Source organism: Pseudophryne corroboree, chromosome 7 (assembly GCF_028390025.1).
Source record: "Pseudophryne corroboree isolate aPseCor3 chromosome 7, aPseCor3.hap2, whole genome shotgun sequence".
Lineage (NCBI taxonomy): Eukaryota > Metazoa > Chordata > Amphibia > Anura > Myobatrachidae > Pseudophryne > Pseudophryne corroboree.
In genome coordinates, this window is record NC_086450.1 from 395,047,328 (window position 1) to 395,061,303 (window position 13,976).

The 13,976-nt window shown below is 43.0% G+C and overlaps 1 protein-coding gene across 1 annotated transcript in view; it reads left to right on the forward strand.

The window, feature by feature from the left end:
• The window catches only part of LOC134943772 (QRFP-like peptide receptor), a 62,209-nt gene extending 50,595 nt beyond the window's left edge, over window positions 1–11,614 (forward strand). The window contains exon 2 of the mRNA XM_063932417.1: window positions 6,571–11,614. Coding sequence (XP_063788487.1) covers window positions 6,713–8,011 — 1,299 coding nt within the window. The 5' untranslated portion in view covers window positions 6,571–6,712 and the 3' untranslated portion in view covers window positions 8,012–11,614. The remainder of the gene's footprint in view (window positions 1–6,570) is intronic.
• Window positions 11,615–13,976: the final 2,362 nt, after the last annotated feature.

Sequence of the window (13,976 nt, forward strand, 5' to 3'; positions counted from 1 at the left end):
ATTTGCATACTATACAATTGTACGGAGCAGCTGATTGGCTGCCATGGGCAACTTCTCCACAGGCTCATTTCTCTACTCTTTTCACTGCTTCATGAATAGACCCCTAATACAACACACAGAATGACTGACATCTTGCAGACTTGTTTCATACCTCCCAACTGTCTTACTTCCAGCGAGACAGTCCGGCTAATCAAACACTGACCCGCAGTCCATCCAGAGGCCACAGTGTCTCGTGGGCGGGGGAAAGTGGGAGGGGGGGTGTTTTGGGGAGGCTTTGATTACCCTCTGCTCTGGAAAACAGCGAGTGATCCCTGAATAAATGCTGTGCGCATGCGCATGATATCTATATCGTGCAAGGAGCTGAGCTGGGGGCTGCCCAGCTGCTTGGGGGAGCACTGGGCACCCCTCCAGAATGCTGACTGTAGGGTCGTGCTGTGAGACCATGCCCCCCTTCAAGGCCTTGCCCTTTCCATTCGAGGCCACACCCCTTTTCAGGTCCAGCTCTCCAGAGGAGCACGAAGGTCTTGACCCAGAAGAAACAAAAGTTGGGAGGTATGCTTGTTTTGCAGAAATGCTCAGTAGCGATTGGTTGATTCATACATAGGGGGTATTCAATTCAAGTCGAAACTGCCGTCTTGTCGGAAAGACGGCAGTTTCCGACTTTTTTAGGTCGGATAGTGTTCCGACCTATTCAATCGAGCTGCCGTTTTTCCGACAGGTCGGCAATTCCGACTTGTCAGAATACACGTGGATTAGCCGTGGATCCACGTGTTTTGCCAGATTTGTGGCCAAAACCGCCAGGTTTTAGCCTCGTTTCCGACAATGTCGATCCGACTTTAAAAAAAGTCAGATTGACATTGTCGAGAATAGCCTAATCCTGTCTGATGTGGCCGCTCATTGAATTCTGAAATGTCAGATCCTTTCCATCGGAAAGGATCCAACATCAATTGAATACCGCCCAAAGAGTCAGGGAAAGTTATGTCACAGAAACTTATTGTCAGTTACAGAAAACCATTATCAGCTATTTGACCTGTGTCAGACCCAATCAGGACGCTGTCCTAAAGAAATAGGAGGAGCTTTTGCTGTCTGTAATGGGGTAAGAGAGGTTTAATAATCAGGTTAACACTGAGTAATGTAGTGTTTTACATTCATTGTTCATATCGGAAAATTTTGTGTTTTGGGTTTTTGTGTGCCTCTAAATTCCAATTGATGTAATCTTAGTAAATAGAATACTATATGTCCATAAGACATGTATGATTGCTCATGCAGTGTGATTGTTTGTGAAGTCATCGGTTTACATTCATTCTGAGAGGCATGGATGGGATCAGAAGTTGGAGGGTATGCTGAGCCTTCTAGTGCCATCTTGGAGGATCTTGGGATCCTCCATGTAAGTTAGATCTCAGTTTAGAAATACATAAACATACGTACTCAAAGTAGGTGCTATTATCATTTAGCATGGACCAGCACAGCAGAGAAGCCTTGCAGTGGCTGATGGCTTACCATATGTTTGCAAATATATGTACCTCAGATCTCTGCATTGCTATCATTATGTAGGATCAGTGCCAGCTTAAAGCCCACACGGGCCTGGAGCTGTACTTGATGAAGGGCCTGTTGTGTGCTGCCACATGGGGTGTGACCAATTCTGTGGGTGGGTGTGGTCTACATCATATATTTAGCAAACAGCAGTAAGCTTAGCTTTCTGCTGATTGTAACTGTACCGTTTACGTTATCTATAGATGGCGTTAGTGGTATGGTTCCCATAAGGATCCATCAAAAGCCTTTCCAGTTTCCAGGCTTTGCTGAGTCTCTGTAATGTCAAAGCGCAATACGGATGCACATTGCGTATAAGCCTATCTCTATCTATTAACTGGATACACCATTTCATCTAGTATATCCCACTTACCCCTTCCTAAGTACTGTGCTGGTCTCTATATACCTCCTAACATTCCAATCAGAGTACAGAGATGACAAGGCCAGAACAGAGGTGACATTGACAAAGTATGGGGACAAGAACAGGACAGTGGGGACTGAACAGTGGCGACAGGATCAGGACAGAACGGACAGGGGGGATGGGTGACTGGGACAGGACAGAGGTGACAGGGATAGGACAGAGGGGACAGGGACAGGAGAGTGGGGACCGGACAGAGGTGAGAGGTGACATGGCAGGGTAAAGGTGACAGGGACAAGACAGAGTTGACAGGAAAAAGAGAGCAGGGCAGGACAAAGGTGACAGGACCAGGACAGAGGTGGCATGGGAGAAAAGAGATGACAGGGCCAGGATAGAGCTGACAGGTCCAGGTCCAGGACAGGGCTGACATGGGAGTAAAAGGTGACATGGCCAGGACAGAGTGACAGGGCCAGGATAGAGCTGACAGGTCCAGGTCCAGGACAGGGCTGACATGGGAGTAAGGGGTGACATGGCCAGGACAGAGTGACAGGGCCAGGATAGAGGTGACATGGGAGGAATGAGGTAACAGGGCCAGCATAGAGGGGACAGGACAGACGTGACAGGACAAAGAGGGCAGGGCCAGGACAGAGTGACAGGGCCAGGATAGAGGTGACATGGGAGGAATGAGGTAACAGGGCCAGCATAGAGGGGACAGGACAGACGTGACAGGACAAAGAGGGCAGGGCCAGGACAGATGTGACAGGGCCAGTACACAGCTCTGAATTCAACACTAATGGGAGGAGGTAGTTGGCAACCACACTAACTATATATAATGTAACTGATAACAGTAAGCATTTATACAGTAATCTGCCTGATGTATTATAACACCCCTTCCTCCACCAACTCACCCCTTGCTCTAGCTATGTACTACATCCTGATCCTGCAGCTTCCTACTAGAGATGAGCGCGAACCCCCCCGAACTTCACTACCTGAGCCTGGATCCGAGTCAGGCTCAGGTTTAACCGCCTGACTCGGAAATCATAACGAGGCAAAGCATCATCATCCTGCTGTCGGATTCTTGCGGGGTTTGGATGCCATATAAGGAGCCGCTCGTCCCCACCATTTTCACTCCGGCATTGGAGAGTGTAGAGAGAGGACGTGTCTCCGTCCTCAGTGTCCTGCATCAGTTCAGTGTTAGTATTGTGCTGCATCAGTCCAGTCACAGTGGTGGTGTCCTCTGCTGCCATTTGTCCAGTGCTGCTGTATAAGTCCAGTCCAGTGGTGCTGTGTTGTGCTGCATCAGTTCAGTGGTGTATTGTGCTGCATCAGTCCAGTCACAGTGGTGGTGTCCTCTGCTGCCATATGTCCAATGCTGCTGTATAAGTCCAGTCCATTGCAGTGGTGCTGTGTTGTCCTGCATCAGTCCAGTGGTGGTGTCTCTGTGCTGCTGTATATGTCCAGCGATACTGCCGTATATGTCCAGTGATACTGCCGTATATGTCCATTGAAAATGACATATATGTCCAGTGAAACTACTTCCGTATATGTCCATTGATACTGCCGTATATGTACAGCGGTACTGCCGTATAATTCCAGTGATCCTGCCATATAATTCCAGTGATCCTGCTGTATAATTCTAGTGATCCTGCCGTATAATTCCAGTGATCCTGCTGTATAATTCCAGTCCATTGATACTGCCGTATATGTCCAGTGATACTGACTGCGGTATATGACCATTGATACTGCGGTATATGTCCAGCGGTACTGCCGTATAATTCCAGTGATCCTGCCATATAATTCCAGTGATCCTGCCCTATAATTCCAGTGATCCTGCCATATAATTCCAGTGGTACTGGTGTATAAGTCCAGTCCATTCATACTGTCATATATGTCCAGTCATACTGCGGTATATGTCCATTAATACTGCGGTATATGTCCAGCGGTACTGCCGTATAATTCCAGTGATCCTGCCATATAATTCCAGTGGTACTGGCGTATAAGTACAGTCCAGTGATACTGCCATATAATTCCAGTGATTCTGCCGTATAATTCCAGTGGTACTGACATATAAATCCAGTGATTCTGCCGTATAATTCCAGTGGTACTGGCGTATAAGTCCAGTCCAATGATACTGCCGTATATGTCCAGTGATACTGCTGTGTATGTCCATTGATACTGCCGTATATGTCCAGCGGTACTGGCGTATAATTCCAGTGATCCTGCCGTATAATTCCAGTGATCCTGCCGTATAATTCCAGTGGTACTGGCGTATAAATCCAGTGATCCTGCCGTATAATTCCAGTGATACTGCCGTAAATGTCCAGTGGTACTGCCATATAATTACAGTGATATATACCCTATTGCAAAGCGGATTACTGAGTTCATAACAACTATGCTGGTGCTAGACGTGCATCCGATACCCACCACACTTGTGTCGCTTAGCTTAGTCATACAGCAACCTCGGTGCACCTCTTTTTCTTCTTTGCATCATGTGCTGTTTGGTGCCTATTTTTTAAATCTGCCATCTTGTCTGACACTGCAGTGCCACTCCTAGATGGGCCAGTTGTTTGTGCCGCACACTTGTGTCGCTTAGCTTACTCATACAGCCACCTCGGTGCAACCTTTTGGCCTAAAAACAATATTGTGAGGTGTTCAGAATAGACTGGAAATGAGTGGAAATGAATGTTATTGAGGTTAATAATACCGTAGGATCAAAATTACCCCCATATTCTGTGATTTTAGCCTTTTTTTCTTCTTTTTTTCAAAAATCATCCAGATCCAAAACCAAAACATGAAAGGGTGGTTTTGGCAAAATCAATCCAAAACCAAAACACAAGCGGGGAATTAGAATCAAAATCAAAACACAAATTACGAAAAGTGCCCGCCGCACATCTCTACTTCCTACAGCCAGAGGAGTATGGTCCCACCAAAATACATGCAAGGAGGAGAGGCCAAGAAAGTTCTTGGAGTCCATCACTTCAGCCTATGCATCTGCCCTTACGGGACACAACTGCAGGGATTCCCCCTTAATCCGGTCCAGCAATCACTCTGTTATTAGTGTTGTATGTGATTCCTGCATACTAGCAGGATGGTGTGTGGTGGGGTTTGGGAGGAGGTGAACCTTGGACGGCTGCCGGTGTTGTCTGTAATGGGAATTTTTTTTTTTTTCTTGTACACACTGCACGTTTCCAGTGGAACCTCTGGGCCTATATTCATTGGAGGCCTGGAGCTGCAGCTCCAACCGCCCCAATGTTAATTTGGCCTTGTGTAGGGTGTAAATCTCTATTGCAGAAACCCATTGCAGTGTGGGGGAATTTTGTTTTGTTCTATTGTTTACATTCATTTAATACATTTTTCCTATAAAAATATTTACATTTCTCCCTCCCTCATAAGGTGTGTACACACGGTGCGATTTTTCTTACGATATTGACTATATAGTCAAAATCGTAAGAAAATATAGTGCATATCGCACCATGTGTATAGTCCTTGCGATGCCGATGCATGCTCCCGCGGGATCGGCATCGCAGTAAAAAATAGACTGTGCAGGCAGCCCAACATTAACTATATCTGTGGGGCCGGCTCCGCCCACGTTGAATAGTCAATATCGTGCTGTACAGTGCATTGCAACGTGTGTACACACCTTTACACAAATTATATCCCTTAGTTTCTCCCTTATGTTGGCGTTTTAATAAAGAGAGAGGCATCTTAATACATATTTGGTGGGACTACTCCTCAATCGCTCCTTTTTGAAATAAGGTTGTAGAGCTGTCGATAACAATGCTAGGTTTTCAGGTGCCAAAGGGACCAGATTTTTGGCTTCTCACGCACTACAACATTTCTGTGGCAAAGTATGAAGGATCCCTTATTAAGCGTCTAAACAATGCAGCAAGAGCTGTTGTCCCAGTACATTGGCGCTCTGTAGTACCGCAAACACTATGGGAATAGTTTCAGCAAATAGATTTTGATATACATATGGAAGATATTTTCTACATAGCCCTAGAAAAACATTCAGATTATGTAGCCACTTGGGTTAATTGGATCGAATTTAAGACGACTGAGACCACTGTTTGCTGCTCTTGTACCACAATTTTCAACACTTATGTGTGATAACCATTAGAGCGACACTTGAGATTTTCCCAACCTACCTTCGCTCCCTCCTTGTCACCTTGTCTTCCCCATTCTACTTTTCATATATTGGATACTGCATTTATATTAGTATGTTATTAAGTTTAATAACTTTTTATTTAGGACTGATGTCCTTCCATTTGATGTTATGATCCCAGTTGTAATGACAAATATGTTTACATACAGTATATGTATTTCTACTGTACACTAATGTCATGTTACTGTGGAAATGCAGATGATTGCTTTCTTTTATATGTATGTGGAGATTGTTATCATTTCCTAAATTAAAATAATTTATTACAAAAATATATATTTACATTTTTTTCAGTATTTTCTTTCTTTTAATTTATTGTTTAGACCTCATCATTTATATATATTTATTAGGCGCAAAGATATTACACATAAAGTAATTATTTACATAATTATGGACTAGAACAGACTACGTGTAGCTTAATGAGATGTACTCCTCACACTGATCTGATATATACTTTCTTCTTCGTTAGTATAAGGTAAAAATCTCATCATCTAATCTATATTTATTGCATTTTCTCTTTCAGAGTTGGAAATTTTCACTTGCAAAATGCAAACACAATATATAGCGTCTGAGCAGAACATAATTGCAGGAGGCAATGCCAAGATCTACCAATTAAATCTAGAGCTAAAATTATCAACATCCTGTTCACCCGCCTAAAGGAAGCAATGAATTCCTCTGCTCGTAATCTGGAGTATAACTATTCTCTACTAGACTTCACCATAAAGGGCAATCTGTCTGTGCATATATTTGGAAATTACAGCAAGGAGCTGGATGTGGAGGAGCTTCAGAAAATGTTATTTATGTTTGTTAAAGAACCTATTACCATAAGCCTCACTGCCATGTATATCCTGTCTTTTGTTATAGGTATAATTGGCAATACAATGGCTATTAAAGTGCTGACTGGGAAACGGACAGGTAGGACATCCAGTTTGAGCGCTACCAGAAGTCTACTTATCAATCTGGCCATTTGTGACCTCATGGTGGTTTGTGTGTGTATGCCCATCACAGTTGGCAACTTGATCTACAAGGCCTGGGTATATGGTGATTTCCTCTGTAGGGCAGTGCCCTTCATCCAAGCCGTATCTGTTTCAGCCAGCGTACTTAGCCTTACAGTCATTAGCATTAACAGGTACTATAATGTACACAACCCATTAAACGCTAGATCTTTTTTTACCCAGAAGAAAATATATGGCACCATTGTTGTGGTGTGGGTATTATCCTCCAGCATCTGCTTGCCTTTGATATTCATGAATAAAACAGATGAAATAGAGATAGTGCCAGGATTACCTTTAGTATTTCCTATATGTACAGAGATTTGGCCACATGTTATGTTCAAACAGGCCTACAATTTCCTTTTGTTCTGCGCTTTGTATTGCTTGCCTGTCCTCTTCAACTTGGTTATTTGCTTCTTTACCATTCGGAAATTATGGAGATCCTCTGGGAATTTCAAAGAGTGTGACTCTAGAAACCAGTCTTTGCCAGTGTCCCGACTTAAGGTGAGGAAAAAAATTGCCAAAATGGTGGTGACCTTGGTGTCACTTTTTGCAGTTTCTTGGCTTCCAGTGTACATGTTGGATATTTGGATTGATTTTAACATCCCAAAACCATCTCAAGATGTTACACCTTCAGCTTGGATTCTTCAGTTGAGACCATTTGCTCAGTGGCTTGGACTCAATAACTCCAGCCTTAATCCAATATGTTATTGTTTTGTGGGAGATCTCTACCGGTCAGCCAAGCACATGAAGAGCATGTATCACAACAGGATGGTTTCTCTTTTCAGCTTTTCATTTTCAGATGGCTCTCCACCATCAATACCAAAACTACTGTCTTACAAGAACTCTTTACATTCCACCAAAAGGTCCAAACTGAACTGCCCTTTGGCAGTCGGGGGGGAGTGTGAAAACTGCTATCCTGCTATCATTTCAAGTGAAACATCTACCATAACAAACCACCCACTGTCCTAGGAACTGATACTGTATAATACATATGTGAATATTCAATGATCCTTCAATATGTAATGATGTATTGTACAATAAATTCCACAACTGACTACCATTTGTATAGTAGGTCCAGGGATGGAATAAAGATATTCTGTTGTCAATATATTGACTGCTTCGCCTATTGTAGGTCAACTAGAATAAGTGATTTCTCCACCAACAGTTCCTCTGAGATGTTAAATGGTGTTATTCAAAATGGTTTACTGGTTACATTCGTAGAACAAAAAAAAAAGGGGGAGGGGGGCAATTTAATATTTATTAAAAATTATAACCAATACATTCTTCTGTTTGTCCATGTTCTAACAAGTAAACATCTAGAATTCCAGGACTGTTTTTGGCATACTATAAGAAGACATTTTATATGAGTATAAGAAAGAAGGTTTTTACATAAAAACTAGTAATCATTACACATTGGTGTATTCAGGAGACCTAGGGCCTTATAAAGGTCCTGACGGACCTGCAGTGCATATCGCAAAATACTGTGACTGCGACAGCGGACGCAAGCAGGCATCAGACTGTCAGTGGTGAACAGCCTGATGTCGTTGGGGGCGGAGATGGGGTGGCAATGGCCTCTTTTTCTTAAAACGTAGGTGTGTCACCTACGTTGTTGGAGAGGGATAAGGCCTCTTGGTAGCTCCTGTGGTGGCCGGCTTGCACAATCCCACGGGGTCACAAAAATGGCACTGTGCCACTCAAGGAGGAGTGGTTATGTTATCCTGGGGGAGTAGCTGTGCCTCCCTGGAAGGACCTTGCCCACATACAGGCCCCGGATTTGCTACTTTTCCCTTGCTCCACCCCTTATCTGTGCCTCTGCCCTTCACTATAAACTTTTATCCCCAAATTGTAGAACCTAAAAAGTCTGACTCGGATCCCAATTTATGAGCAAATCCCTGACTCTAATCCTAATTTATTATTCATTTAAAGAAAACAATATTTTATGTATCTCTTTTACATTAGAGGGTGAGCTGTACCAATATACCAATTTATATGTAGCAGCAGGTGTTTCCCAATATGCCCTCTGTACGTTCTGCTTTGTACCACCTCTAAACTATAAGTAATATATTGTGCCCCCCAATCTCTATTGTTTTCCCCACAATCTGCATATCTTGCATTGTGTCCTTCCTCGCCTGTTTGATCTGTATTATGTTCTATATTCCATCTCCATAAAAACTGTATGTTCCGTAATGTGCCTGTGAAACTTCCCTCCTCTCATCTGTATGACCTAGAGTGTACACCCTAACTTTCTATGCTTTTGTATTGTGCCAACCCCCATCTCTATAGCCTGTACTGTGCTGCCCACCACCCATCTGCATGGGTTGTATTGTCCACCCTCCCCCATCATAGTCTATTTGCTTTGACTGTGCTCTCAACATTGCCCCTCCCCCCCACACTGTGCGCACACAAACACATGCATATTAAGTTACATCATGCATTCCACCCTCCAAATCTGTCTGCCTCCACTCCGCAGTCCCCCCCAGTCCTTCACAGCGCTGATGCTTGCGGCACTTCCAGTCTCAGGCAGGCAGCATTGCAACATCATTACATCACGTTCACAACATTGCCAGGACCTCAGGATTGGTTAATGTTGGGTCCGACATAGACGCTAATTTAAAGGTTGGGGAAGCAGTTGGTGCATCAACACCCCAACCCCCCACCCCTGGTTAAGCCACTGAGTAGCAACATTGCTCCTTAAGACTATGCTTATTTAGTGCTCTCTTATTTAGTACTCTCGCTTATTTAGTACTCAGCCTAAAAAGAATCCAGGTATTTAATAAAATGTAGGCATTCTATAACTTGCCTGGATTTTATACTTTGCTAGTATTATGAACAATACTATTTGGATTGTTTTCTAATAATATATATATTAAAAGTGTAATGTATGCAAAATATACAGCATTTTCACATAATTCTCCCATATTCTATACTATTTAGGCCTTTATATCTAGTGTAAAACATGACTTTAACTAATAAGCTGCTGGATCTCAGCTGCCCTCCCCAATTATGTTATATTATAGGTTATTTATTGGGGTGGAGCTTATGGAAATTCGTTTAGAGTTAAAAAACTGGTGGCTTTGTTATCTCTTAACAAACATCTGATTGACTGCCGTGGATACCACCAAATATTTATGTTGTGCGATGGAAAAACAGTATTTTAATATATCAGGTATATTTATTCCTATGTATATGCTATTCCGGGTATTTTGGTCAATTTGTAATAATCAAAATTTGTGGAGGATTTTTTTTATGAAAGTCATAAGATCACCTTTTTATAATGGCCATGACAATGTTAACATGTTGTAAAATGTGTTATAAGTGTGTTACAAATAAGTTGTATTACTGTATTTTTAACTTTCTGTTTTATTTGCCGATACAGAAACATTGTATATAAAATGTAAGAAATGTTAGAGCTACTGTAAGGAGAAATGTGAGAGCGAACTCTGGGGCTGATTCAATGTGATTGGAGTGGCTATTGCTTCCTTGGAAGCAGCAGTGATAGCTCTGTATGTAAGTGCAGCAGGAGGCATCTATTAAAAGCAGATGCCTCCTGCTGCAGCATACCTCCCAACATTGTTAAAAATGAAGTCGGGACTTCAGCGTGGTGAAGCCGTGCCTGCCCCGAAAGGGGGTGTGGTCTCACAAAGGGGGCGTGGTTTGCAAATGTGACATCCCACAAAACCACAACCCCTTTTCACAGGACCATGCCCCCTTTCGGGCCCACGAATTCGTCAGTGAGGGGGCATGCCCAGTGCTCTGTGAGCTGCTGGCATGCCTCCAGTACCTCTGACTCCAGAGAATAGGCGCATGCACACAGCATCTATTCAACGCTGCCACCCCACCGCAGGATACTGCGGCCCGCGGGTGGGACAGCGGGAAAGTGACCAAAAAATGGGGCTGTCCCCCCAAAATCAGGACACTTGGGAGGTATGCTGCAATAGTGATTTGAGCTGCCTCCTTGGACACAGCATCAAATCACTGCGACACCATGGGACAGCTTGCGACACCCATGGGGTTGCTCAAGCCGCCTGTTGCAGATCCTCATAAGAGGCCAGAAAATCTCTGTCCAATGACGGATATCCTGGCCACTTCTTCTTTCACAAACGGAGGCTGTCACCGCCCCCAAACAGCATCAGACTGTCAATCACTATCATTCTGCTGCCGTACTGTGTCCTGTGTCACAGAACTCATTTGCACACATGCAGAATGTGTCCTGCGCAAGTACAAAGTGGAAAGCATTGGTACTTTGCGCATCAGGACGCAGACTGCATGTGAATTAGCCCCACTGAGAGAAGGGAGTACGTAGGAGATGTTGGCGAAGATGTATGAAATATTCTTAAAAGACAAGTGGAGGTGATGCTCATAGCAACCAATCAGATTCTAGCTATCATGTTATAGAATATAAAAAATAAATGATAGCTGTAATCTGATTGATTGCTATCGGCAACATCTCAACTTTTCCTCTCCCCCTTAAAGTAATTACACATTTCTGGAAAAGGCACTTAAGTACATACGAGTGTAACATGTCAGTATGGCCCTGAGACAATTTATGCTATTCATTTGTATTTTTCATAAGCATGGAATAAATAATTTTATATTTAATACACCATGTTTGTGTTACTCACTTTTGTGGGAATGATAAGTATCTATTAGACAGAAGACATGGGACTTTGATTTTTATAGTTTAGATCTGGATCATCATGTTTATTAGAGACTAAAGGAGACATTTACTAAGCAGTGATAAAAGTAGAGAAGTGAGCCAGTAGAGAAGTTGCCCATGGCAACCAATCAGCTGCTCCATACAATTGTATAGTATGCAAATTAGAAATGTTACATCAATGCTGATTGGTTGCCATGGGCAACTTCTCTACTGGCTCTCTTCTCCACTTTTATCACTGCTTAGTGCATGTCCCCCTAAGGGGTTTATTTACAAAGCGTCGGTTTGTAAAACCCGGCGTTCCTGATCGTGGTTTTGCCTGATGTTTAAAAGGTCAACGCTTTTACTAGTAAGACACGGCTAGTAAGAGCACTGCCCATTTAAATATCAGGCATAAACACGATGCCGGGTTTTACAACCTGATGCTTTGTAAATAAAACCCAGGGGAGCTATACAAAGCAGTGATAAAGTGGAGAAGTGAGCCAGTGGAGAAGTTGCCCATGGCAACCAATCAGCATTGACGTAACATTTATAATTTGCATGCTCTAAAAGTAGATATATCAGCTTATTGGTTGCCATGTGGGCAACTTCTCCACTGATTCACTTCTCCACTTTTGTCACTGTTTAGTTACATTTACATTACTCCGGTCTTCTCCTCTCTGACCTCAGCCTTTTTCTTCCTCATTAAATTGTTTAGTACTTCTACTTGTAATTTGTAATGACTGTATAATGAGTCTCTCAAGGGCATATTTATCACAATCACATTTTTAATTAGGGATGTGATAAATATTTTACACCCAAATTTGCTATGTAAAAATTATTTTTTTCATGAGAATGTACTGATATGCTCTTGCCAGGAAACAGTCTCCAAAAAGAGCCCATCCTGGCGAAGAGCTGAAAGCAATGTGATAGCATAATGCAGTGATTTTCAACTTTTTTTTACTCGCGGCACACCGAACAATATTTTAAAATTGCCAAGGCACACCATCAGTTCACCCACAGGAAAAAAAAAAAAACACACACATTGGCCCTCACAGTAAAAAAAAAATAAAAAAATCCACACATACATTGGCCTACGCAGAAAATACAATTACCGGTCAGCTGTCCTCCTCCCTGTCCCTCAGTGGCGAGGGTTATTCATAGTGTAGTGCTGCAAATACTGAGCAGCGGGCGGTCGGGCAGGTGTGGATGTGGGTGGGCAAGGAAAGCTGTGGATGCAGGCGTGAACTGGAAGTTGTGTATGCAGGGGGGTGGGCTGGGTGAGTGATGAGACGCGGTGGCCGTGACATGATATCACACCGCCGCGTCACCAAGGCATAGGTCATGGCCGGAGCATGACTGATCCTCTAAGAAGATCCCGGGCCAACAGTTCATTCTGAAGGTGCAGGAAGCTGCTCTGGCTTCGTGGCACACCTTGCAACTGGTCGCGGCACACTAGTGTGCCACGGCACACTGGTTTAAAAAGACTGGCATAATGGAATCACACTTCATCCGGGTTCAGGTACCCAGCAATCACTGCTCATGCCAAGCCGCTGGCTGGCGCATGCTTCAAATTAGTAGCTCATGAGCTATTATAGAATAATGCCGTCTGGAGATGACGTTATCATATCAGGACCAAGCTCCGGAATGTTTTGCATTCCAGAGCTTGGTAAATATGGCAGCCTCGCAGCTCCCTTAGAAACCTGTAGGGGTTCTGGATGCTGTCCGATACGGAAAGACCGCAGTAAATATCTCCAATATTCCCTTCATAGTACATCTGGAGAAACTAAAATTTGCTGGTGCACCCCCACAAAAAATATCTGTTTTCAGGGAATATCCAGCCAATATGTCATGATAAATAGGCCACTCATTGATTCCATTTTTGTAATGTTATTACAGTCAGGAAAATGAACAATTGTTTACTTATCTTAATTTTTTAATATCAGGTAGCAAGTTTCCAGGTGCTAGATCCCACAGCCAAATCTAATAAAACCCGTACTGTAAAGGTGTGACGACAATGTAATAGCCAGCAAGTACATATTTCAGTAACACTTTAAATATGCATCAACCATCAGCTGAAATACATTGCCCTTAAGTAATGTCAAGTTTGTCTTGTAGCTGTCCTGATTGATTTGTAAGGCAGTATCTTGATTTTGAACCTCAATCAGCAGTTGGATGGTTGTGAAGTTTTGCATATACAGGGAAATATTAGATTGAGGTAAATATTTATGAAGCTCATTATACTAATATACTATTATTATACGATTTGGGACCAGAAACATATATTTGATTTATATTTAA